Below are 26,766 nucleotides of genomic sequence, written 5' to 3'. Positions count from 1 at the left end.
ATATAATTTGTGTTGACAGCATGCACTCAAGGCCATGCAGGTACTTATGATATGTCAAATCTATAACAGAGTTCATCTGATAAGGGAATAAACATTTATCCATGGGATGGGACTTCCATCGTTAAACATATATTATACTTAATAAATAACATTTATAGATTAGTAGCTGCTTCAAAAACATTGCTGGCCTCAATGATATGCTGTGTTTTTCCACGAAAGTGTTATCTATTGCTCATGAATGTCAAATGTGAATAACCTTCAGTTTATTCCTGTTATAACATCGGGACGCAAACCAGTAGACTTTAATCTGACCTAAGGTGTCCAGGACCATGTACTTTTATAACTGAATCATTCATAACAATCTACACATCACTGCATGATTTGTGCAGGTGTAAACGGGTGATTTATGGTGTATAAAGTTTAATTGATTTTCTTATCATAAAAGGAAGCATCTACTGCAAGTTATTTGCATTTGTGCAAAAAGGAAAGTTGAAGATGGAGGAGAAAGTAGAGCTTGAAGAAGTGGACAAAACTTTATTAAAGAAGACAGAAACTAAGCCGGTGGGCAAGTATGTGAGAATATTTCAACCCTGTATTGCTGAGTTGGTGGGCACAATGTTTTTTGTCTTTATTGGCTGCGTGTCTGTCATTGAGAATGTGGAGTCGACAGGCAGACTTCAGCCAGCGCTGGTACATGGATTGGCAGTGGCTGTGTTGGTAGCATGTATGGCAGAAATCAGGTAAATGTAAGGATATTTTAAGAGTTTGGTTCCAAAATGAGATAACAAAAATCTATTTTAGTTATTGTGGCATAAATCAAAACAAACCAACTGCAGTTTGATTGATATTATTAATTTAATTGGAATTCACCATAAAAAACATGATTTTTTTGAGTTATTTTATTTTGGAACAAAAACTCTTAATTTTATGGATTGCTTTGAAAATATTTTAAATGCATTAGCCTATTTAATCAAATGCATGATGGTTTAATTTCAGTGTTTTTTGCTTGTTTTACAATTGATTTCTGATAGTAAATTGATTTAATAACTTATTATTTATATATATATAAATAAAAGGCTATGCCATGTAAAAATGATATATAATTATAGCCTATGATTATAATTGATTATAAAACATTCAAAAATTATAATATAGTTTCACATTGTAAAATTTCCTTCTCCTTAATTTTTTAAACCCAATTTAAACGTTTGCAGTACTTTTTTGTAATTCGAAGTTTTGTTCTTGCATTTCAATAATATGTGAAAATTCGGGAATGTGGCAACAAATTTCGTGAAACAAATTCAGTTTTTCAGTGTAGTACCTTGTAAGCTATCATTTGTTATTGTTGATGTTATCAATATCATTATTGATATTATAAGTTATTATTACTAATATTGAAGAAGTAGCCAATTAGCCTATTGTGGTTTTATTTAGATTATCAATTACAATTACGTGTAAACTAACGTAAGTGTCATTCCAAAACTCAAGTTCGCTTTACCAAATACGTGTAAAAAAACACATGAAATCTTACATTTTAATCTGAAAATTGTTACTTTTTACATAACATAAATAATTTGTGACTTTTTTTCCAGTGGTTCACATTTCAACCCTCCATTCACCATTGCTATCTATCTATGTGGTGGAATACCGATGCCAATGGTCGTTCCATACCTTATCAGTCAGCTTATCGGAGGTGTACTTGGGGCCGCTATGTCAAAGGTGTGAGCAAAAGGCACGTATTTCAGAAAGACAGAAAACAATGCTGTTACAGCACGAGACAGGATGTAGTACCTACACGTTGCATCTTTAAAGAGACGATTGCAAGACAATAAAAACAAATATATTTTGAAGGTTATGACATCACATGAGAACTTCGAGAATGCCACTGGGGCAGCATTTAATATTCTTCAATCTGATGACCAACTTGGGAAGGCTGTCTTTGCTGAAATCGCTATGACGTGTCTGATCACTATGGTGGTACTGCTGGGGGCAGTAAACGGAAAGAGCAAAAGCCCTATGGTGCCGTTTATGGTTGGCTGCACTGTTATTATTAACATTCTAGCAGGGTGAGTCCAGAACACAACAGTGGCCAATATTGGCATAATCTTTATACATTTTTTGAAACTGTGTCACTCACTCTTTTTATAGAGGTGATATTTCTGGCACGTGTCTAAACCCTGCAAGAGCTTTTGGTCCTGCATTGATGACTAACTACTGGACTTATCACTGGGTGTACTGGGTCGGTCCAATAACGGGGTCTGTGGTGGCTGCTGCTCTCGTACGGTAGGTTTGCAGTGTTGCTATCAAAATGTCATTGTTAAAAAAAAAAAAAATCTTGTAATATTGAAAAAATAATGTTGCTTTACTGTTTTAACAGGCTTCTGCTTGGAGATGAGAAGATGCGAGTGATACTAAATTAATAAAGGATCATTTTAACGTGTAAAATTCCTCCTTCCATGAGGTCATCTATAGTTTTAAAGGTCCTAGATATTCTATATTTCGAAATTTTTTAAGTCACAGGATCACTACCTGGTTTGTATGATACTGCATAAACACTAATGTCACCCATAGCCAACAAAAATTGTCGATGTTTTCCAGTAGATGTCAGTAAAGTACTTGGTTTTACACCTCATTTGGGCATAATTGTATTTTTGCATAGACAATGAATTAATCGATTATAATACTGGGTTTATGGGTACATCATTTTTAATGATAATCTAAATATAATGATCTTCGTGAAGTATTTGTTTTTCTTATTTTACTTTAAATAAAGTTTACTGCAAACCATAACAACCCCATATATGAATGCAAACTTTTATGGCAGCTCAAAGCAGATTTCTGAAAATGTGTCGTTCATTTGTTGAGAACGTGGTGTTTTTAATTTAAGCACATTTACATTCACAATGTCATTGCTAAATAAATGAAAATAATGTGCTGCTTTAAATGTTTATTAACATTGTTGTTAATTGAACTCGGCATGGTGGTGTGGCTGCTATATAGACAATCTCTCCTATGAAAAGAAAAGAAAAATTATAAGGAACTACCAGAAGCAGTTTAATGCATTGCACCAATAGACGTCATATAAAGACGTAAATAAAGTTGTCCGCACGTGCAAAGACAGATTGTAGATCAGTGGTTGTGCCTCCTCTTGTGAGGGTTTAGTTGACATAATTGATTAATAAAGGACTTTTTATTAGTAAATACATGAATCATAATACATTTTATGAATTACTTACTTTGTAATTAAATTTAAGGTAATTTAACCTGTTTATCATAAATGCGTCCCCAACTCTTTTATCGTCTACATTTTATATATATATATGGTAAAATAAAATAAATAAATCTAGAAGCTATTATGTTTGAGCATTCTAAGAAGCAGACAACTTCATTTTTGGATATTCTGTCTGCAGAATACAGTCTGTTTGATCTGAGTTTGCATCGCTAAATGATCATTTTGAGAATTCTTAAAGAAATGGTCCATGGTGTTAGAATTAGCAATTAATAATCAAAGTAACATTATATTAATCAAGAGTGTCTTATATCGGATATGCTAAAGAAAAGCACATTTATGAAAGTTTCCATATTTTTAATCATTTATTTAGGCCATGTTTTTAACCAAATTAACATCATTCAAGCCTGTTCTCAAGTTGTCAAACAACAGTCAAACTGGTTAACGATATTTGTCAGACAGAGCCAGTGCCACTCTTGTGAGAAACTTGTCCATGGCCATGTGTGCTTCGGGTGTGAAGTCTTGAGGGAAGAGCATGGCAATCACAACAAGAATACAGTGGGACAGGATCTGTGAAAACAAAGTTAACGAAAATAAGACTTATACGCAGTTTTGAGCAATAACGAATCTGACTTTAAAATGTACAAACTCAATATATGTTTACCTTGAAGTTAGCAGGATCAACTCTCAGTTGAAAGGCATGCAGCTCGCTGAGGGTGAGCAGTCCGCCGAAAAGATCGTCTATTTTTTCAACAGCCAGGCCAAGCCCTCCAATGACTTTCTTTCCATGGTTCCTCACAGGAGCAGAGCCGGGTGACAGGTCGCTCCAGTGACTGAAGTAGGTCTTGGTCTGAGGATAAACCACGAACAGTCTGCAAAATGGGGAAAAGGTACAATTTAGAAAAAGTTTCTGAAAACATACTCCATTCTACATTATATAGAGAAAGACTCACAGATAGGCCTATGACTTACCTGGACAATGCCTCATTGCCAATTTCAGCACCTTTTGGTGAGATCTTAGCCCAGAGGGCCTTCACGGTGTCTTTGTCTTTAGCAGAGAGGCTCATGTTGAGTGAACAGAAGTTCCAAGGCTGACTTGCCCATCTAAATGTTGGCCCTCTTTTAAAGGGTTTGAAGCTGGGAGGCACACCCAAGATAGGGACTAATTACGTGTCAGATTAAAATTTTGCCAGTAAACGTTGAATTTTTTTTACATCTTAGGAGAAAGTGACAGAGGTTATCGGAGTCAAGCGGATCTAGATCCAAATCAACCCACGTTTGCATCTTCAACATGAAGTAAAAACCCACAACCTAATTTGAATTTAATTATTGTCTTTAAGGATCGCTTTAACGCTGTTTTGACTACTAATTTAGTTCGTTGTGTATTAGATGGATGGCTCAAATTCACTCATGTAACAGCATTTACCCATAGATTTAATAATAGTTGAATAAATATGCGATAAACATAGTTACTAATTGTTGCTAAATTATGGCTATTCATTATTTTACAAACTTTTTCAAGTAGGACACTACAAAGTCATCAAAGTTTAAAATGTTTCGCGTTCAAACTAGAGACATTAGGCTGTGTTTGTGCACGTTTTAAACTGAAAACATTGTTTTAAAGTGTAGAATATTCAGATTTGATTTTTCAGAATTGATTTATAAATCGCTCATTTTATTTATTAGGTTTGGTTGAAAATAGATATAACAGCCACGCCCTTTTCAAACAGGGCTTTGATGCACAGTTTTTTAATAGATGGGCCAATCTTCTTTATTCTGAGTGCCACGTAAATGAGAGTCTGTGAATGGAGATAAGGTATAGGCGTTTTGAATATACGTGTGCATGAGATATAACCAACAGCTGAGATCACAGAAATAAATTATTTCACGTAGGCCATTTTGTGAAATCATTTTACAGAAAAAAATGAAAATAGAAAACAATTAATCCAAGAGCCAAAATACAAAATACAAAATTCCAAACTTTTGGAAACACTTGTATCATTTTTTTTATTTAAATATTTTTTTTCGTATTTGTCTATATAAAGCCATTGCACGTTTTTGCAATGATCATATTTCAGGGTTAATGAATACAAATAGAGAATTAATGTAGTGAAATGTAAAATTCTAAATTGATTTATCGCTACTAATTGACATTCAGGTTTGTGACTTTCACTATTTCTCCTGCAAATCCATGAATGTTTGTCTCTGCTTCTTGAGGTTTGGCTATAGTCCATGCATTTTCTTTATTCGTGAAAGAACATGTTGTTTAATAAACAATGGTGTTTTTGCACAGATCAAAACTAGGTCAAACCTCTAGAAAAATACACACGTCACATTAATCGCTACTTCATTGGTCCCGCCCATGCGAAATTTTAGCCATTCAGGTGAGCCCAATACTCTTCGCGTTGTAAGCCGATGATATAAACACTGTCCTCAGAAGACGAAAAGTATGATTCTCATTCCTAAGAAGAAGAAGAAGACCATAAACTGACAAGATGGTCGTGTGGACTGAACAAGAGCGTGCCTTCATCCAGGAGATTTTTGGCAAACTTAATTATGAAGAGGCTGGTCCCAAAGCCTTGAGCAGGTATTGTCTTTGAAGTCTAATGTGCAATGTTCATATTCAACATATGTATTTTTACATAATTATGAATTCTCATTTGAAACTAATTTTGCTTTGATTATTTTAGGGTCTTGATTGTCTATCCCTGGACTCAGCGGTACTTCGGCAATTTTGGAAACTTGTACAATGCAGAGGCCATCATTAACAATCCTATGGTCGCTGCTCACGGAAAAGTTGTGCTTAATGGACTTGAAAGAGCCATGAAGAACATGGACGACATCAAGAACACCTACAAAGAACTGAGCGTGCTGCACTCCGAGAAACTGCGCGTGGATCCTGACAACTTCAAGGTAAGCACATCACACAGTCAAAAGTGGAGTTGCTCCAAACACATTTTCGAATGCTTTCATGTCGATTCAGTCGAATTAAATTCACAATTTGACCCGATTACATCCAGCCAATTTTGATGGCAATAAAAACCCTGCATTGTTTCAAATCGCAAAATTGGCCATGAGTAGAATGTAATAAACCCAAAGCGTTGGTTGAAGTTAACCTCGAAAATATTCGTACAGGCTACATTTTGGAAACAACCAAACATTTTAGAGTGTTCAGTTCATGCATATAAATACAGACACAATTTAACATAATACCAGCTGACATTCTTTCTTATCCTGTTTTTCAGCTGTTGGCCGATTGCCTGACTATCGTGATTGCCGCCAGCATGGGTACCTCATTCACACCTGAGAAGCAGGCTGCCTGGCAGAAGTTTCTTGCTGTTGTGGTCTCTGCTCTGTGCAGACAGTACCATTAAGACCTTTAAACATATGGACTAACGTTGTGTCAGTCTAAAGCTTTGTATCTAAAATTAATAAAGAGGACTTGATGTACAACTGTGTCAGGTGTTTCGACTAAATATGGTTAGAAATCACATAGGCTACCTTCAAATCGGGAATTCGTTGAATTTGTTGGATTCCAGGGCATTTTAAATAAAAAAATATAGAGCTTAGTTAATCTCTGACTTTTTGACCAAAATACTTTAGCACTATCACTAACCCAGTCAGCAAAATCACCAAACTTATAATGTTCTCCTAAACCATTTTGAACCCAAAAGTTGACCCCACCAGCTACAAGCAAGGGCGTAAATCTCATTAAACAGTAGGTCAATACATAAAATTTCTCAAGAGCAATTTTTGAAGGGGACACAAATAATAGTCAAAATTGTACGAACTACAACATGCAGTAGGTTCATAGGTTTATCATGCAGACTTTCAATCATATTATAACTGAACTGAACTGTCACATAATACAAGTGAACAAAAAAGCTTTTTACCATTTACATATTTTTTGTCTCTGTTGTGAAGACAAGAAACAAATATAAAAACACACAACCCATGATACTACATGTTAACAATGAGTCACATTTTAAACACTTGTTATCCTGATTTATACTGCGACATCGTCTGACAAAGTCACCGTACATCGACATTAATGAGTGGTTGGATTTTCCCCTGTAGTGCACTGCCTCCGCCAACAAACTTTGTTCATGTTAGTGTACCCAAACAAACAGTAACAGTGACAGATGCTTAAATTCTGTGTTGTACTCGTTGATGAATCACCCGAGTTTCAGTAATCTGAATGTTTAGCTTATCCGCCGCGCACATACTGCACAAAAAGATGCTGAGAAAACGACCTTCTCCAACTGAATGAAAGCTGTGCATCTTATGTGGACGCAATAGATATAGCGCAATAGAAATTGTTCACGGCTGTGTGTGACACGGGACCTGAATGGCAGGATCGGCGGCTAATTGTGGGCGTTAATGTTCACATGATGCCAGGTCGCCAAAAATAAAACAATGTATGGGAAACGGCTTCGGCATGTTAGTTGTAGTGTGTGACCTCCTATGTCACAAGCTAACGCTTGCTAAGTAACGTTTTAAATGCTAACATAGCAGATTCATGAAAAAGTACATCGGTAATCAGCATTTTTTGCAACAACTAATTTATTAATGAATCAGCATCAACTACATTAAAGCGAATCACTTCATTTAAAGTGAATAAAATAGTCTTCTTACTGGAGTTCAACAACCACTGATGAACTGAGCCGCATACCTGACTTGAATGTGTTGCGCAATGCGCAGGTGAGAAGAACGGGGAGAGGACACAGTGGGCCAAACCACTGTGAGAGGGAGGGGAGGTTGGGCCTCAACAATTTCTAAACTTAAAACGCATTTTTTGCGTTTGTATTTTCTTCTTATAACACACATATATTTATGTTTACCTAAACTAATTATGACAATAGAGAATGCGAGTTTAATTGATTTGGGGGGGGGCGGAGGGGGGACGTCCACCTCCATCCGAGGGTTGTCCCCCCCGGGATTTACGCCCATGGCTACAAGGCAAGCAATTATTATAAAGTAGTCGTTATCAATTATCAATATCCAGTGTTGTAAAGTATTTGAGTAAATGCAATTAGTTACTGTGCTTAAGTATCTTTTTGACTACTTTGTTTTGAGTATTAAAGATATTAGCAACATTTACTCTACTCCACTACATTTTGTAATGACTAATGCAAATTTACATTAGATTTTGCATGGCACCTATCTATTTTTGCAGCAGTTTATTTTTGACACAGAATAATTAATATTGCCATTATCACATTGAAGGTACACTATCTAATGGATTTTGCCCTTAGTTACTAAAACTTGCCAACATGGCTTCTTTAGGTGAAAACAAGGTACTTGTTAATTGCTGGCTGTATATATGTAAAATGAGGCATGAGGACATGACTGCAGATGGTAATGATGCCAAAACCAGCATGTCCCGTGCAAAAAGGCTTTGACTTTTTAATTTTGATCCATTATATTGAAGAGACTTTTTTGAAGGAGTTTGGTTTACATATGAGCACTTGAGCTTAAATAAGTCTTGAGTGTTTGTAAAAGATGTAGGTTATGGTGTCGACCATGATTTGTTGCAATTTTGAAGTGTTCAGTCTTATTGCAACCCGTTATCATCAACCTGCATATATTATGATTTCAGAAAATAAATGCGATTGCTCTCTCGAATCAACTGTTTCCTGTTTTTCACTGACATGTCTCTTAAGTATTGAGGACTAGTGCTTGGTTAGGCTGTCTTTTATGAAAACTCCATGACGTGTCTGATTACTATGGTGGTTCTGCTGGGGGCAGTAAATGGAAAGAGCAAAAGCCCTATTTATGTGGGCTGCACTGTTAATATTAACATTCTAGCAGGGTCACCATAGATCCTATACAGCATAATTTAATTTATTAACTTTATTAAGTGAGTGTGTCACTCACTCTTTTTATGGAGATGATATTTCTGGCACATGTCTAAACTCTTGCAAGAGCTTTGGGGTCTGCATTGATGACTAACTTCTGCACTTATCACTGGGTGTACTGGGTGGTGTGGTGGCTGCTGCTCTCCTACAGCCAGTTTGCATTGTTGCTCTCAAAATGTCATTGTTAAAATTGTTTACTTGTCATTGTTGCAAAAATATTGTTACTTCACTGTTTTGACATGCTTCTGCTTGGAGATGAGAAGATACAAGTAATACTAAAGTAATAAAGGATCGTTTTAACTTGTAAAATTCCTCCGTCCATGAGGTCGTCTGTAGTTTTAAAGGTCCTAGATATTCTTTATTTTGAAACTGTGTATGTCACAGAATCACTACTTGGTTTTTATGATACTGCATAAAGACTGATGTTACCCATAGCCAACCAAAATGTTCGATGTTTTCCAGTAGTCAGTAAAGTAATTCGTTTTTGGCCTCATATGGGCATCTTTTTATTTTTGCATAGACAATTCGTTGAATGAATCGATCATTATATGTTGAATGAATGTTGAATAATTATATTATAATATAACTGGGTACATCGTTTTAAATTATAATCTAAATATAATGATCTTCGTGAAGTATTTGTTTTTCTTATTTTACTTTAAATAAAGTTTTCAGCAAAGCATAACAAACCCATGTATGAATGCAAACTTTTATGGCAGCCCAAAGCAGATTTCTGAAAATGTGTCGTTCATTTGTTGACAACGTGGTGTTTTCAATTTAAGCACATTTACATTCACAATGTCATTGCTAAATAAATGAAAATGATGTGTTGCTTTAAATGTTTATATTATTAACATTGTTGTTAATTGAACTCGGCATGGTGGTGTGGCTGCTATATAGACAATCTCTCCTATGAAAAGAAAAGAAAAATTATAAGGAACTACCAGAAGCTGTTTAAGACATTGCAGCCATAGACGTCATATAAAGACGTAAATAAAGTTGTCCGCACGTGCAAAGACAGATTGTGATCAGTGATTGTGCCTCCTCTTGTGAGGGTTAGTTAACAGAATTGATTGATAAAGTTTTTTTTATTAGTAAATATATTAATCATTATACTTTTTATCAAGGCTGTATTGTAATTTAATTGAGGAAATTTAACCTGTTCATCCTAAAATACCCCCAAAAACTATTTTATCGTCTACGTTTTTATATATATTTTGAAACATCAGATAAATAAATCTAAGGTATTATGTTTGAGCATTCTAAGAAGCAGAGAGCTTAATTTTTGGATATTCTGTCTCCAGACTGTTTTTATGTTTGATCTGAGTTTGCATCGCTAAAATGATAATTTTGAGAATCCTTAAGGAAATGTTCCATGGTGGTGAAGAGTGTGTAGATCAAACAATCGCCAATTAATAATTAGAATACAATTATATTAATCAAGAGTGTTTTATATAGGATAGGCTAAAAAAAGCACAAAAAACACATTTATGAAAGTGTCCATATTTTGTATGATTTATTTAGACCATGTTTTTGACCAAATTTAGTGAAACATCATTCAAGCCTGTTCTCAAGTTGTCAAACAACAGTCAAACTGGTTAACGATATTTGTCAGACAGAGCCAGTGCCACTCTTGTAAGAAACTTGTCCATGGCCATGTGTGCTTCGGGTGTGAAGTCTTGAGGGAAGAGCATGGCAATCACAACAAGAATACAGTGGGACAGGATCTGTGAAAACAAAGTTAACGAAAATAAGACTTATACGCAGTTTTGAGCAATAACGAATCTGACTTTAAAATGTACAGCAAGTATATCAGGAGTCAAACTCAATATATGTTTACCTTGAAGTTAGCAGGATCGACTCTCAGTTGAAAGGCATGCAGCTGGCTGAGGGTGAGCAGTCCGCCGAAAAGATCGTCTATTTTTTCAACAGCCAGGCCAAGCCCTCCAATGACTTTCTTTCCATGGTTCCTCACAGGAGCAGAGCCGGGTGACAGGTCGCTCCAGTGACTGAAGTAGGTCTTGGTCTGAGGATAAACCACGAACAGTCTGCAAAATGGGGAAAAGGTACAATTTAGACAAAGTTTCTGAAAACATATTCCATTCTACATTATATAGAGAAAGACTCACAGATAGGCCTATGACTTACCTGGACAATGCCTCATTGCCAATTTCAGCAGCTTTTGGTGAGATCTTAGCCCAGAGGGCCTTCACGGTGTCTTTGTCTTTAGCAGAGAGGCTCATGTTGAGTGAACAGAAGTTCCAGGGCTGACTTGCCCATCTAAATGTTGGCCCTCTTTTAAAGGGTTTGAAGCTGGGAGGCACACCCAAGATAGGGACTAATTACGTGTCAGATTAAAATTTTGCCAGTGAACGTTGAATTTTTTTTACATTTTAGGCGAACGTGACAGAGGTTATCGGAGTCAAGCGGATCTAGATCCAAATCAACCCACGTTTGCATCTTCAACATGAAGTAAAAACCCACAACCTAATTTGAATTTAATTATTGTCTTTAAGGATCGCTTTAACGCTGTTTTGACTACTAATTTAGTTCGTTGTGTATTAGATGGATGGCTCAAATTCACTCATGTAACAGCATTTACCCATAGATTTAATAATAGTTGAATAAATATGCGATAAACATAGTTGCTAATTGTTGCTAAATTATGGCTATTCATTATTTTACAAACTTTTTCAAGTAGGACACTACAAAGTCATCAAAGTTTAAAATGTTTCGCGTTCAAACTAGAGACATTAGGCTGTGTTTGTGCACGTTTTAAACTGAAAACACTGTTTTAAAGTGTAGAATATTCAGATTTGATTTATCAGAATTGATTTATAAATCGCTCATTTCATTTATTAGGTTTGGTTGAAAATAGATATAACAGCCACGCCCTTTTCAAACAGGGCTTTGATGCACAGTTTTTTAATAGATGGGCCAATCTTCTTTATTCTGAGTGCCACGTAAATGAGAGTCTGTGAATGGAGATAAGGTATAGGCGTTTTGAATATACGTGTGCATGAGATATAACCAACAGCTGAGATCACAGAAATAAATTATTTCACGTAGGCCATTTTGTGAAATCATTTTACAGAAAAAAATGAAAATAGAAAACAATTAATCCAAGAGCCAAAATACAAAATACAAAATTCCAAACTTTTGGAAACACTTGAATCATTTTTTTTATTTAAAGACTTTTTTTCGTATTTGTCTATATAAAGCCATTGCACGTTTTTGCATTGATCATATTTCAGGGTTAATGAATACAAATAGAGAATTAATGTAGTGAAATGTAAAATTCTAAATTGATTTATCGCTACTAATTGACATTCAGGTTTGTGACTTTCACTATTTCTCCTGCAAATCCATGAATGTTTGTCTCTGCTTCTTGAGGTTTGGCTATAGTCCATGCATTTTCTTTATACGTGAAAGAACATGTTGTTTAATAAACAATGGTGTTTTTGCACAGATCAAAACTAGGTCAAACCTCTAGAAAAATACACACGTCACATTAATCGCTACTTCATTAGTCCCGCCCATGCGAAATTTTAGCCATTCAGGTGAGCCCAATACTCTTCGCGTTGTAAGCCGATGATATAAACACTGTCCTCAGAAGACGAAAAGTATGATTCTCATTCCTAAGAAGAAGAAGAAGACCATAAACTGACAAGATGGTCGTGTGGACTGAACAAGAGCGTGCCTTCATCCAGGAGATTTTTGGCAAACTTAATTATGAAGAGGCTGGTCCCAAAGCCTTAAGCAGGTATTGTCTTTGAAGTCTAATGTGCAATGTTCATATTCAACATATGTATTTTTACATAATTATGAATTCTCATTTAAATCTAATTTTGCATTGATTATGTTAGGGTCTTGATTGTCTATCCCTGGACTCAGCGGTACTTCGGCAATTTTGGAAACTTGTACAATGCAGAGGCCATCATTAACAATCCTATGGTCGCTGCTCACGGAAAAGTTGTGCTTAATGGACTTGAAAGAGCCATGAAGAACATGGACGACATCAAGAACACCTACAAAGAACTGAGCGTGCTGCACTCCGAGAAACTGCGCGTGGATCCTGACAACTTCAAGGTAAGCAGAACATCACACAGTCAAAAGTGGAGTTGCTCCCAACACATTTTCGAATGCTTTCATGTCGATTCAGTCGAATTAAATTCACAATTTGACCCGATTACATCCAGCCAATTTTGATGGCAATAAAAACCCTGCATTGTTTCAAATCGCAAAATTGGCCATGAGTAGAATGTAATAAACCCAAAGCGTTGGTTGAAGTTAACCTCGAAAATATTCGTACATGCTACATTTTGGAAACAACCAAACATTTTAGAGTGTTCAGTTCATGCATATAAATACAGACACAATTTAACATAATACCAGCTGACATTCTTTCTTATCCTGTTTTTCAGCTGTTGGCCGATTGCCTGACTATCGTGATTGCCGCCAGCATGGGTACCTCATTCACACCTGAGAAGCAGGCTGCCTGGCAGAAGTTTCTTGCTGTTGTGGTCTCTGCTCTGTGCAGACAGTACCATTAAGACCTTTAAACATATGGACTAACGTTGTGTCAGTCTAAAGCTTTGTATCAAAAATGAATAAATAATAATAAATAAGACTTCAATGCAACTTTGTCATGTGTTTATGATTAGAAATCTCATAACTTTATATCTGAATTCGATGAATGCCACGATTTATTAGATTCTAGGGTATTTTAAATAAAAAATATATAAAGCTTAGCGAATCTCTGACTTTTGGACCAAAACACTTTCAAAACATTTTCATTTTATTTGTCCGTTATATTGAAGAGACCTTCTTCAACGAGTTTGTTACACGAGCACTCGAGCTTAAACGAGACTGGGTGTTTATAGTAGACGTAGATTATGGTGTCGACCATGATTTGTTGCAAATTTGATTGTGTTCAGTCTTATTATGAATTAAGAAAATAAATGCGATTGCTCTTCTCACGAATCAACTGTTTCTTGTTCTTCACTGACATGTCTCTTAAGTCTCAAGGACTAGTGGTCCTTTGAGCCTAAATTCAGTAAGAGCAAAATACTCAAGTATACTGTTTGTTGGATTGGATACTCTAAGATTTTTACTGAAGTCATTTCTGAAATTGGTAAATTGTAACTTGTAAAGGAGTAATTTTCGCTGCAAGGTATCTGTACTTTTACTTAAGTATGGTTTTCATGTACTCTTTACACCTCTGTCAATATCATACATTTTTATGTGTAGGCTACTTAAAAACAATAACTTAAAAAAACAAATATTATAATTAATAAACGAACGATTGAATAAATAGATAAATAATGATTTAGATTATTTTGACTACCAATTAAAAGGTTCACAAATTATTTCCCCATTTATATCTCTTATTGTGATTTATTTGCCAGTAATCAATACTCTTTAAGTGAAGGTGAAGGTTAAATGATGGGTTTTAACATTAAGAAGCAGCGTGAGTTTGAGGCCTTCACTATGATAAAATATGACCCTTCCTTACCTTTTCTGACAAGAGTGTAACTAGTAACTCTAATATTTTGCAACATAGGCCCATCGATAAAACAAATGCACACATGAACTCACTGAATGCACAATTAATAATGCGTTGATGATTTCAGCACAATGGAGAGCGTATACCGTCCATTTCGATGGACAAGGTTTCAGCACTTCTCTACGGACAGCACCACACTTACTCTATTAAGCTCGTCCCTGATAACAAAAAACCTCACTTGCTTGTTGTATTCATTTGTTTATTCAACGCAGTTTAAGTTCGGTTCCACTAAGAAGTTGACAAGCATTTGAGCACCAACTTTATTTCTTGGAACGTAGCAGTGACGATGTAGCTCTTGAACTGCATTTATTGTGCATTGGCCAACCATCCAACAGAGGGCGCAATAAGAGAGGCTTTCAATACAGGTTTATTGGCTTTATGTTCTTTATTAAATATAGTCTACCATGGCATTGCATTCAAGAATAGACAAAGAGTAAAAGACACTCTGTTCGATTAAATTAAGTTCGCAGAATCATTTCATCTTCTTCTGTGGTCTTCATCGGAATTTCTCAGCTAAAACAGCCGAGAAAGCCGAAAGAAACTTGTCGATGGCCGCGTGTGCAACTGGAGTGAAATTATCCCCCATTTTGCAAGCTAGCGTCACAAGTATGCAGTGATTGAAAAGCTGGAAACAAAAGTGACAGGTTAACCCTAAGGCTAAATAATGAAAATGTAACAGTGTTTTGGGTACGCTGACACTGCATTAGTTGGCTTAACTGGCAGTCAGCATTAATAATCAATTACATATAAAGTAAACTCGTGATATGTAAGTGTCACCTTGAAGTTCGTAGGATGTATTCTTAATTGATACGCGTGAAACCTGCTTAGGTGTGCCAGCGTAGTGGTAAGTGTGCTTATATTTCTGGCACCTTCAGCTAAAGCCTGGATGATTTTCTTCCCGTGGCAACGTAAATGCTGTGAACCTGGACCGATGTCAAGATGATTGAAGTATGTCTTTGTTTTAGGAAACGTTGTGAACATCCTGTAAACCGATGAACAGCGGAAAAAACACAAACACGTTGAGGTTTATGCAGAACTCAAGAATTTATGCAATCTCCTCCCACTTTGGCTGTGCTGGCGTAACTCATGAACAGCTGCCAAAATATGACAAGACCAACAATCAAGACTTTGATATTACAATAGCCTATCAGAAAATTAAAAACGACGAACTATCAAGGATCCACCAAAGAGCCTACTGTAAGTCCGACTTTAAATTCTTTGATAATTTTTCAAAATTGTAACTTTTTAGCATCAGCTTAGAGACGTTTAACAATGTAATAGTTCAGTACCATAATGTGAGATTTAAGACGAAAAGCATTTCAATATGAAACTTTAAATTAATACAAATATTCGAATTATTATTAAGGTGCTTTTTTGGCTATAGAGCTATAATGAGTTAGTCAATTAAATCATACCTTAAAAGAGCTTCAGATCCAATTTCTTCCGCCACTGGAAGCATTTTTTCCCAGATATGTACAATAAGCTCTTTTTCGGTTTTTGAGAGCATTTTGAGACGTCGTGACCCAAATGCAATATGTTTCCTGTGACTATTTCAAAACTTTTTACCTGAACAAAACGCAACTTAAAATTGCCGTGTGCGGTTCCTGGACCGTTTTTCTATCACATATTAAACATGAAATAAATTTATACGTAGCCCAACTCGTTACAAAATTACTAAAATGAAAGATAATAGTTAGACTATGAGTTTCTGTCGGTCGCTGTTTTCGACTCACAGGCGTTCCGGAGTTAATCACGTGAGAGTTGACAAATTCTGCGTCAAACACGTCCCACTGGCAACAATTCATGGAAACTTATGGCACAGTATTTTTTCATTAATTACACAAGATATATAAAGCAGATTTACATTACATGGATTATAAAACATGTATTCATTTTTAGCTTAGATTTGCAGAACCAGGAAAATGTAAAAATCAGAAATAAATTTTTGCACTGTGTCAAAGTTGTTTTAATACTTTTATAAAACTATATATACTGTGCAAAAGTCTCAGGAACATTAGTATTTTCACCCGCCCAAGAGTTAATTTATCTTTTGCTGCAGTGTGTCAGTTGGGAATATCAGATTCCAAACATTCCTTTTGGCATCATTTGTAATAATCTAACTTGAGATCAGGTTTTACCATCATGACCGTCTATTATTACATAAAGAAAGAGAAAAGAGACATACTAAATCCAAAATAACTTTGGCAATGTCTCCAAGAAGCATTGGAGGCAAAGCTGAAAAACTACATGTGACAAAAGCAAATAAGGGGTCACACCCAAATATTGATTTGATTTAGTTAAAATAAGTTAATTGATACAAATTCGATTTGTGGCATTGTTTTAATTTGAAAACATCCCATATATCTAAATGTTTTCCTAAATATTTTTAATTAGTAGCAGCTTTGCAGGTATGTGTCTTTAAAGGCTATAAATAACAGCTTAAAACCATTTTGGGGGGAAAATACTTACATTCAATTCAGTAAATGTTCTTAAAAGATCCATTAATATTTTATCTTTTTATAATCTAAGGCACCTATTCAATGACCCTTTTGTGAAACAGAAGGTTCTATGTGTGTTGAAGGTTGTTTATACACAAAAAGGGTTCTTATGGCACTTTGAAATAGAACTTCTATGGCATCTTGTGAAACACTTTCACAGAAGAAAGTTCTACAAGGTTTTTTATATTAAATATCAGTGACTCTTCTTTTGGCTATGTATGAGACATGTCTGTGAAAGGGAGGGGTCATTGCATTGGTCTGATAATGATAGCCATCCCTATCAGCGCCTCAAACTGGGGCTTTAAAATGGGTGGGAGCTGAATGACGCTATGATCACATATCTCATTCCTGCCCCGCCCTCCTGCTGACATATATCATACAGCTCTGTTTCAAGATGAGCAGGAACATACTAATGACTCAGCTAAATTTAAAAGGCCATTTCTTCAATATATGTTTAAAAAAGAAAAAACATTTTTCTGGTTGCACACATACTGGTAAAACAGAGCTGGAAAGCACTGTAAGTCATTTTCGATAAACCGTCTGCCAAATGCATCTATATAAACTGGTGAATTAAAGGCTTATTTACACATCTGTTGATGTACAGATCCATTCTAAAGTTAGTGCACTTGAGTGAAATGTTTTGCAAACTATGTTTGGAATCAATTATGTAGAGAAAAATGCCAACATGTTATTTTTTATTATAAAAATGATGACCAACAAAGGACCAAATATTTATAGATTTTCATTTATTTATAAAGTTTAGTCACAGCATAATTCCTATACACAACCACAATAACAATTTTTGGCTGAATGGTTTTATTATGAAGAAAAACTTTTCTGTTAAACAAATGTTTTTTTGTAGTGAAAAAAGGTATGTTAGATTACAAACAGTAAGAAAGAAGTGGTCCTTATAAGAACTTTTGAGTATGTTTCTCTTGGGAACCAAAAATGGTTTTAGAAGAACTTTTTGTAGCCTCTTTTGAGGTAGTTTTATAGCAGGAAGCTAACTTCCAGTTAGTGTTTGTTCATCGGTCTGGCTAGTGGCTAATATATAAATATCTATATTTTATTTTATTTATATTACCATTAATTCAAATTAATATTTTATTGCATAATAATTGTATTAAATAAACAATTTGTTGAATTTTATTGAATGTTAACTTTATTACATAAACAATTTTTTAAATGGGTCATAAAACTAAGCGTAGTAAAGGTCCTTTAACTGGTAACGCAAAATGATACTAGCAAGACATACAGTTCTTTTAAAGAAAATTACTTGTTATTTATTTTGTTTATAATCAGAAATAATCTGCAGGGACTGTAAAGTTCAGGCAACAAAAGTGTGCATGCACAGTAACATTTGTTGTTGCTTTTAAACCATCTATTTTTAGCAGTGTAATTTTAATGAGTTTACTATTATTCTAAAATAATTGTTTAGTATTTAACTGATTAACTGGTTATATAAATTAATTAACATTGACATTTTATGCATTTGGTAGATGCATGTGACTTACAGTGCATTCAAGCTATACATTTAAATTTTCAACCCTAAGCCTACTTTACTTCATGTGTTTTCAAAGATTCGATCCCATGATGCATATTTGATTTAGTTAATGGAAGTTGTTAACTAGAAGTTGTTGTGGCATTGTTTAATTTGAAAGCATTCCCACATTTCTAAATATTTACCTAAATATTTGAATAGTAGCAGCTTTGCAAGTGCTGTAGGTGTCTTTAAAGGATATAAATAACTGTAACTTATTACAGTAACTTTTATTAACTTTTATTAAATGTATTTTAACTCCTTTTCAAGGAGCCTTTTGTGAAATCAAACCTAAGTTGAAAGTTAGTTAGTTTACTTCATGTGTGTTCTCTAGGATTTGGTCCCATGATGTAGATGATGCATCAACGATACTAAGTGAGCTATAAAGGAACACTTTTGTTAAATGCTTTGTGAGAGTATCAACCCATACGTTTTGAAGTAATATAAAAAATATAGGATGAATTTGGGAAAAGTTTGTCCATTAGTTTTACCATGAAATCTAGTATAATTTATTATATATTTATTTAGTCTTCCTATCATATGTTGCACAACTGTTTTCATATAGCTAACCATGTCGAAATAATTTGATTTTAAAGTAGCATTACATTCTAACACAATTGTTTGTGTTGCCATCTCTCCACTAGATGGCAACAGAAACCAAATGCCTACTGCCCACCTGCTGCATTAAAAAATTGTCTTACTGTGACTTCATGGAAAAATAAACATATCATTGGCCTTATATGTGTGCTCATATTTTCCAATCATGCACGTAAACAAATTAACAAGAAATATGATGTAAGTTTGGGCTTTTCTAAAGTTTGTATGATAATCTGTTTATTAGCTACTAAAGCAAAACTGCCCTTATTTGAATACTTTATCTTATTTGAATCTTGTTAATAAAATGCAATAGCTACATATTGAATTAGTTTTTACAGGAAAATACAAAATAGGATCTTAATTACAGTAATTGGGTGTTAATTTCAAATATCAATTATACATCAGTTATTATTCCTGGCTACAATTCTATTAATGTGTTATTTGTTTGAGCTCATTTTGTCTGATCACACGCACCACCCACTCTGTCTAGTCTCAGCTTGCCAAAGACATGGACATTCTGCTTTGTGACACATTAGATTAGAGGGTTCATAGAGCTCTAATGAGAACTGCAAGGATGGTAAAAACTGAGCACTGTCAAATATCAAATAAATAATTGTATCCATAAACTTGGACATTCATCCTGCCCAACAGAGGCGATAAATCATGTATACATCTTTTAACATGCCCATCTATTTGCTCACCTTTTAGACCATGTAATGTCCCCTAATCCAGTGGATGCCCCCATGAGGGCCTTTAAACATCTATAATATTTGACAGTTAATTCTCCTCCTCTGTTTTTCATAATGAGAAGCATGTGTGGAGATTCTACATGGTGACAAATGAAACATGTGGTTTAAGCATCTCAATCCAATGGCATGTGTTGTAGAACCTCAAACTTGTCATTGAAGAGTTCCTTTGAAACAGATAACTCTGTAGAAAAATCATGTTATTTACTGTGCTTTCAAATAAATGTTTGGATTTAGTAATAAAAACTAAAAAATACAGCTAAAAATACAGCTAATTACAATGAAACGCAATAAAACATGATTACATAATAAAAAACAAAGTTTTGACTTTTTCACACATTAACTCTTAAATTTCAAACATAAAAAAATAGTTGACCTGCACATTACAAGAACTCCTTATGTTTTTAAATATTTTATCAATGGCAAGTTGACACACATTTTCACTCCACTGAATGTTTTTAATTGTTAGGTCTAGTGTTTAAATGCCAAGTTATGTTTAGGCACATATCACACATCGAAATGCATTTAAAAAGCTACAGAACACGCCAACATTATTGCTTAAAAATATAGATTATACATCCTGGCAAACACTGCTTTCATTTACAGGATTAACTCTAATTCTGAAATTCAGAATGATTCACTGACCATGTAGTTATCTTTTTTTTATCGTTCCATTCACAAAGTTCAATGAATGCCTGTTTGTTTTTAGCTATGCATTGTAAGCACACCACACAAAAGGGAAGGGGACTTCGGATTTCCTGCACGTAGTTGAGTCAACATGGTAAATTAGGGCTGAAAGAAAGCAACAAAACATAGATTTTCAAATGAATGAACTCTCTCATTGAACACACTTTACATTAACCATTAGTATAAGAAAGTGTTAAAAATAGTGGTTTGACAAGCATCGAATTAGGAGGAATAAAAATATAAGTCTGATAAAATAACATTAAGTAAATGTTCTTACTAAGAACACAATATTTAAGTTGTTTCTTGTAGATATACATCATATATACATATACTATATATACAGTATGCATACACACAGACATTCATAAATGCATAAATACATATATTGTGTGTGTATATATAAATATATGAAGATGTTCTGATTTAAGCCATAATAACTAAAAAATACAGCAAACTAACACAATAAAATCATGATTTTAAGAACTGAGTTATCTCATTTTGAAACCTAACTCTTCATATATATAGTTATAGGCCAATATATATATATATATATATATATATATTTATAATCCATCATGTGTCTTTAGATTGTATGCTGTGTACAAGCACGTGTTCTTCTTCAAATGTCCAGCCTTAAAATGCTGATGGATGACTTCATTAATAAATGCTGAAAGTCACCAGAGATCTGAACATCTCTCTTGATCTATATGTCAGTGTATAGTTAGAGACAAGGAGCAGATTTACTGTCTGCACTGCTGTTTAGATAAAACATCAACAGCCGACTGCATCTCTCTCCCGCTGAACAGAAAAAGATCTTGTTTCCCGCTGTTCTTATATTAACAGTCAGTCATTTATAATGCTTTTACAAGAGATCTTGCTACTTTTACTAAAGTTGCAAATAATTAATGGGTTAGTTGTGTAGATATATAAGCAGGGCTCCAATAAACATGTCTTAGGGTCAGGTTTTCCCAGGCAGCATGGGCATGTCATCAGAAAAAGACTACTGTAAACTAGGACTCCCTTTTGGCCCCTGTAAACTAGAAGGCCAATGGGGAACACGAGAGAGAGAAAACTTTCAGTCCCCTGCTTTCTTCTGAGGAGCTGCCAGCTGTGCTTCCTGTGCAGGGCCTCTGCAAGAGAACAGGAGCCTTTGAAGTGGTCATGGTGTGTAGGTGAGCAACCGGCGCAGACAAGAAGCTTGCAGTGTGTGTGTGGGAGAGAGAGAAAAGAGCTTCTACTATGGCTTGTAAACTAATTTATTTTTTTCAATTTTGTGTATCATCCCTCGTATTTGAGAGAGAAGTTTGATATTTTGTTGCCAGATTTTATTATTTCCCATTGATTTAATTTTTCCACATTGGTTAGCATTTTTTTTTCATCTTATTAAAAGACATATTTATATTTAATGTCTAAAGAAAATGATTTGCTGCATCCGGGTTACTGTGTGTTATTAGTTTTGAGAGGTTGTTATCTGGGAATAACGAACCTGCAAATGTCGCGACTTGCCAATCAGAATCAAGCATTCCAACGAGCCGTGTAATAAAGCTAAATACCAGATGAGATTTCAGACCACCTCACAGTTAATCTGAGCTCTTTACGGTTGTAAATGAATCCAACACATGTGTTAGCAGTTTACTAAGCATGGATAATACTTTTTGTAAACATGCAATCATTGCAAGGATAATTGCAGTCAGCCATCACGGGGTGTATTAGGGATTACACAATGCCTTCAATGGAACCACGAGTGTATAATGTGTACGGAAAGTAGAAAAGCTGGGATCTTAACCATAGGCGTGTGTTGTCCTGAATGATCTGATGATAGAGATGAAAGGGAGCAGATAACACATTGGATAGTTGAAACCTTTCTTTGTATATCAAGAAGATTAACCGTCGTTTTCCTTCATTTTTGGTTACACTGGGCCTGTTGGATTATTTTATGCAAAATATATTCTTTTTTTTGCATTGTCTTACTGTGATTCAGTGAACATTCATCCAATGAAAACACCTAATACTATTTTAATTACAATTTATTTAAATTCTACATGTAAGTGTCTTTATCTGTGTCAAACATATATGAGTTTGCTGAATTTATCTAAAGACAACTGTTTTTGAAAAAAGACAGAACTTTTGAATGTATACATAAATTGAGTGACCCCTCAATCACCTCCATTAATTTTGAGCACAATGGATACAAATTTCCTTAAGAAACCATGATAGTAAACCCTGTAATTTCTATTAAAAAAGAAAAATAACTTTCCGATGGGCATGTTATGTACAGTATGGTCAATAATGATTCGTAATAGCTGTGGCCAACGTGTCCATGTATTTTATTGATGTGCACTTTTCAAAGGAGTCTGTCTTCAGGTGCGAGATTAACTCCTGAGATCCATCTCACCCTAAAATTCTGGTTCAGGGGGTCAACGGTCCAACGCTAAATATTGCCAAACACATCCTCTACTCAATTTACACCAACCTCTCTAAATGCTACCAGTGGGACGTCTTGGTCGAGGCAGACACTACTTCAAAACCTAAATTGGGGGAAGGTGTTGGGAACCGGGTGAGTCATACTTGTGTTGATTTTTATCAAGTTATTGCATATCTCTGACTCTTTCCCTCTTTTAATAACTAAATGCAAATTCCAATTTTAACTGGTTTTGACAAATTAAAAATGGATTATAAAAGACCAAAATTAGGTCCTGTAGTTTTCTGCAGCGTCTTTCATTTCTCAAAGATCCTTACGTTTGTGGTCTCAAGTTAATGAATTAAGAGATGGTTTATGAAACATAATTTGCCAGTTCCCCTGAGGTACTGTAAGTTTAAATGTGTTTAAGCCTCCAGCTGTTTTTATCTGCTGTTAATAAACATTTGCGGGGAGCTACAGTATGGAAGCATTTACCCTTTTGATCATTTCCTTCTCTGACCCCAGTCTAAGGGCTGAAGCAATAAAGTTGCCAGTCCTGGTTAGCGGAGACATAGACACAGTAGCCGCAAGAATAACTTTTAACCTCAAATTCCCAACACAAAGTGACAGATGACTGACAATATGAAATAGACACAATCTATATGTAAACCTTTTAAAATGCCACAGGATAACCTAAAGCACATGTTCCTGGTCATTCAATTCAAACACGAGCTTTGCAAATGTCTGTGGATGAGCCTTTTCTTAGTTTTTGAGTCTCTAAAGATGAAAAAATAATTTGATGTCACCAAACTGTGAATAATTTTGAGTCTTAATTTCACGTTCAAGTTCATCCAGTGTGGCATATAAACAAAATCAAGATGATGTGAAATGAGCCTATGATGTCTATAAAATCAACTCCACTAAAAAAGCTAATTTAATCAGGTATATTTTTGGCCCATTACACCCTGCCTGTGTGTAAACCATAAACATGCAGTACAGTACATAAGCCATAAAGCCAAAAAAAGCACATAGGCTTCAGAGAGGGTTCTTACTTAGGTCAGGGTGTAATGTCTTCCATATGCTGATGGAGCTAATGCCATCTCTGCTCTCTTCATCAAAACAGAGCACTAAATCACTGACAGTCCCTCACGAACATGGATTAATGAACTGAAAAGATGATTTTAAGATTTCTGAGGCTTTCCTCAGTGTAGAAAATGTGCATATCTGATTTTTTCTGCTTTAAGCTCAAGTTTGTTTGTTCTGATGAGCACAGAGAAAGATATTTGGAAGAATGCTTATAACCAATCAGTTCTTGGCAACCACCATAGAAGGAAAAACAGCAATGGTAGACAAAAGTGCTCCAGAACTGTTAGTCTTTCTACATTTTTATCAGAAAAAACTAATTTACAAAACAAAATTTCCTACTATGGTGGTCATTCTATGGTAGTAGTTAAATAAGAACGAAAGCTCTGTGTTCAGCTTTTGAAGTTGCATGTGGCATTAACCTCATGTAAACGCATATACAAATTGAAAAAAAAGTAAATAAAAGGCTTTAATTTATTGTAAATATTAAATATGAAGTAAAATGTTTAAAATGTAATTCATGATCACTGGCCATATATTAACATTATACGGTATATTTGAGATATAAAAATTAATACAAATTCCACTATTTACATACTGTATATTGCAAAGTATATGTGCACATTTTAAACAGTTGTTTTTAAACAGTCTTTGTATCTGTATATGTGATGTAGGAATTTAAGTATATATAGTATGTGTTATAGAGTTATATAATAAATAGAGTGTTATGTAGTGTTTTATGAAACATATTTGTGGCTGATAATCCATCGATGAACATATATTATATACATTTCTTTACAAATTTTTATATTTATATAAATATGATATATGGAATATATAGATTTTATTCAGCATTTTCCATTCCTATGCCTGGCCATTGAAAATAATCGGTGATTTTGAGAATTACGGTAAAACTACGACTATAAATAAAGTAATCTGGTAAATATATCAATGAAAACTCAAGCCTTAAATTTTGGCCTGAGCTATGTATAGGCAAATCCTAGTTTGTCCATCCTGCAGGAGAAATGCTGTTAGTTTTCAGGAAGAGGAAAAGGATGCATCCTCATGCAGATCCAGTCAACATGGTGACAACCAGAGATGCTCAGGAACAACATTACTTGATTACTTACTTTCTGTCCCTTGTATGCATTGTTGGGCAAATTACTTTGAAAAAGTCTTTAATCACTTATTACTATTAATAACTTTCTGTATCCTAAATCAATCTTGATCAGTTAAGTGATTCAAGGATAGACATGAAACAGCTCTTTTAATTCATTCAAGGAAATAATAGAAAACTACATAAAGTAGTTGTGATGAGCAAGGCGGGACGAGAGCCGTGAGGGAATGACGCAGGGCCGATGACGCGAGTGATAATGAGTGTCCGCTGCCCGTTGCAGCAGCTATCTCTCACGATGGAGATCGGAAACATAAAAGGACAAGTGGCAGTGTGTACGACAAGAGAGGGGTCGGGCCCAGACATATGTTAAGTTTGTATTTATGTTCTTGTGGACAGCAGTCGACCGTGAGGTGGCCTTTTACTTCCGTGTTACTGTCTGTTTATTTTTGATTAAAGTTTGTTAAATGTTCGCCTGTTCCTGCCTCCTTCCTTCCCTACTTTAAACTGTGTTACAGTAGTATTATTAAATGCCCAAACCAAAGTATAACAAATGTGAGAATTATACATATAAGCAAGGATTTTAAAGTTAGACGTCAATTCCACAATAGCACACTTATTACACAAAGTATTAAGTTTATTTACATCAGAAGTAAATTACAGAAAAAATAAAAGTAATGCCTTACTTTACTATTTCAAGTGAATAACTGATTACTAGTTACTCCTAACAGGGGTTAAATCAGAGGTTTTCAAACTTAATTGTGCCAGGGACGCCGAAATAAGTTGAAACTTTGGTGAGGGACCACCTTTCTAAAATACACATCATCTATATTTTATATGTGTAAAAATATATTTCAACGTTGTTAGATAAAGAGTAAACTTGGGAATATAAAGAAAACATATTGCTTCCACACTTCAATAGTTTGCTACAGAGACATTTTCAATTCAAATGCATTTTTACTGTAGCAACTTGAGTTCGAAAAAAGGAACTATGGTGAGGATAACTAGAAATACACAGTACAAATCAAAACAATTCTGCTAACTTTGCATGAAGCAAAAAAGCACATAAAAAATTGCAAGCGAGGAAAAATTCGATATGAGGAAAGGAAAAATTAAAGCTATTTAGTAGACGTTTAAGTATCGCTTTTTTTGGAACATTTTCTAGGGAACCCCAATAAGCTTTTGGAGGCCCCCTGGGAGTCCCCAGACCCCAGTTTGAAAACCCCTGGTCTAAATCATTGTGATTGGACAATTGCTCTTTTTTTTCCTATAACTCTACACAAGCTCTATTATCCTCCAATTCAGATAATTTTAGATGGCACAAATCCCATTTTGGTTACACAGGTAATGTATCCAAATTCAAAAGTGAATAAACAGAGCTGAGTCCATCCATCCATCCATTTTCTACCGCTTTATCCGAACTACCTCGGGTCACGGGGAGCCTGCG

At 34.9% G+C, this 26,766-nt stretch overlaps 6 protein-coding genes across 7 annotated transcripts; 3 read left to right on the top strand and 3 right to left on the bottom strand.

Annotated features, from left to right (window-relative positions):
• Window positions 1–292: 292 nt before the first annotated feature.
• aqp8a.2 (aquaporin 8a, tandem duplicate 2) lies at window positions 293–2,632 on the top strand. The gene is made up of 5 exons (XM_056770807.1): window positions 293–740; window positions 1,593–1,719; window positions 1,852–2,066; window positions 2,149–2,283; window positions 2,378–2,632. The coding sequence occupies exons 1-5, from the start codon at window positions 496–498 to the stop codon at window positions 2,418–2,420; spliced, it is 765 nt and encodes a 254-aa protein (XP_056626785.1). The 5' UTR covers window positions 293–495; the 3' UTR covers window positions 2,421–2,632.
• A 290-nt stretch (window positions 2,633–2,922) lies between these two features.
• Window positions 2,923–4,326, bottom strand: LOC130438715 (hemoglobin subunit alpha-like). The gene is made up of 3 exons (XM_056770811.1): window positions 4,202–4,326; window positions 3,894–4,101; window positions 2,923–3,799 (listed from the first exon to the last, which is right to left on the bottom strand). The coding sequence occupies exons 1-3, from the start codon at window positions 4,294–4,296 to the stop codon at window positions 3,671–3,673; spliced, it is 432 nt and encodes a 143-aa protein (XP_056626789.1). The 5' UTR covers window positions 4,297–4,326; the 3' UTR covers window positions 2,923–3,670.
• Window positions 3,888–6,676, top strand: LOC130438714 (hemoglobin subunit beta-like). 2 transcript variants are annotated; one of them, XM_056770810.1, is made up of 6 exons: window positions 3,888–3,945; window positions 4,031–4,119; window positions 4,451–4,525; window positions 5,697–5,816; window positions 5,920–6,142; window positions 6,475–6,676. In XM_056770810.1, exons 4-6 carry the CDS (start codon window positions 5,725–5,727, stop codon window positions 6,601–6,603), a joined length of 444 nt encoding a protein of 147 aa, XP_056626788.1. In that variant the 5' UTR covers window positions 3,888–3,945; window positions 4,031–4,119; window positions 4,451–4,525; window positions 5,697–5,724; the 3' UTR covers window positions 6,604–6,676. The 2 variants fall into 2 exon arrangements, with proteins under 2 accessions (XP_056626788.1, XP_056626787.1); XM_056770809.1 differs by having other exon boundaries at window positions 5,667–5,816.
• Window positions 6,677–9,648: 2,972 nt separating this feature from the next.
• Window positions 9,649–11,489, bottom strand: LOC130438924 (hemoglobin subunit alpha-like). Its single transcript, XM_056771230.1, has 3 exons — window positions 11,236–11,489; window positions 10,928–11,135; window positions 9,649–10,814 (listed from the first exon to the last, which is right to left on the bottom strand). Exons 1-3 carry the CDS (start codon window positions 11,328–11,330, stop codon window positions 10,686–10,688), a joined length of 432 nt encoding a protein of 143 aa, XP_056627208.1. The 5' UTR covers window positions 11,331–11,489; the 3' UTR covers window positions 9,649–10,685.
• On the top strand, window positions 10,891–13,737 carry LOC130438923 (hemoglobin subunit beta-like). Its single transcript, XM_056771229.1, has 6 exons — window positions 10,891–10,979; window positions 11,065–11,153; window positions 11,485–11,559; window positions 12,701–12,850; window positions 12,954–13,176; window positions 13,512–13,737. The coding sequence occupies exons 4-6, from the start codon at window positions 12,759–12,761 to the stop codon at window positions 13,638–13,640; spliced, it is 444 nt and encodes a 147-aa protein (XP_056627207.1). The 5' UTR covers window positions 10,891–10,979; window positions 11,065–11,153; window positions 11,485–11,559; window positions 12,701–12,758; the 3' UTR covers window positions 13,641–13,737.
• A 1,291-nt stretch (window positions 13,738–15,028) lies between these two features.
• Window positions 15,029–25,732, bottom strand: zgc:163057 (Hemoglobin subunit alpha-D-like). The gene is made up of 3 exons (XM_056771141.1): window positions 16,069–25,732; window positions 15,431–15,635; window positions 15,029–15,278 (listed from the first exon to the last, which is right to left on the bottom strand). Exons 1-3 carry the CDS (start codon window positions 16,158–16,160, stop codon window positions 15,150–15,152), a joined length of 426 nt encoding a protein of 141 aa, XP_056627119.1. The 5' UTR covers window positions 16,161–25,732; the 3' UTR covers window positions 15,029–15,149.
• Window positions 25,733–26,766: the final 1,034 nt, after the last annotated feature.

This window comes from Triplophysa dalaica, chromosome 17 (genome assembly GCF_015846415.1).
Source record: "Triplophysa dalaica isolate WHDGS20190420 chromosome 17, ASM1584641v1, whole genome shotgun sequence".
In the NCBI taxonomy this organism is placed as follows: domain Eukaryota; kingdom Metazoa; phylum Chordata; class Actinopteri; order Cypriniformes; family Nemacheilidae; genus Triplophysa; species Triplophysa dalaica.
This window is presented reverse-complemented; position numbering and strand designations above follow the sequence as displayed.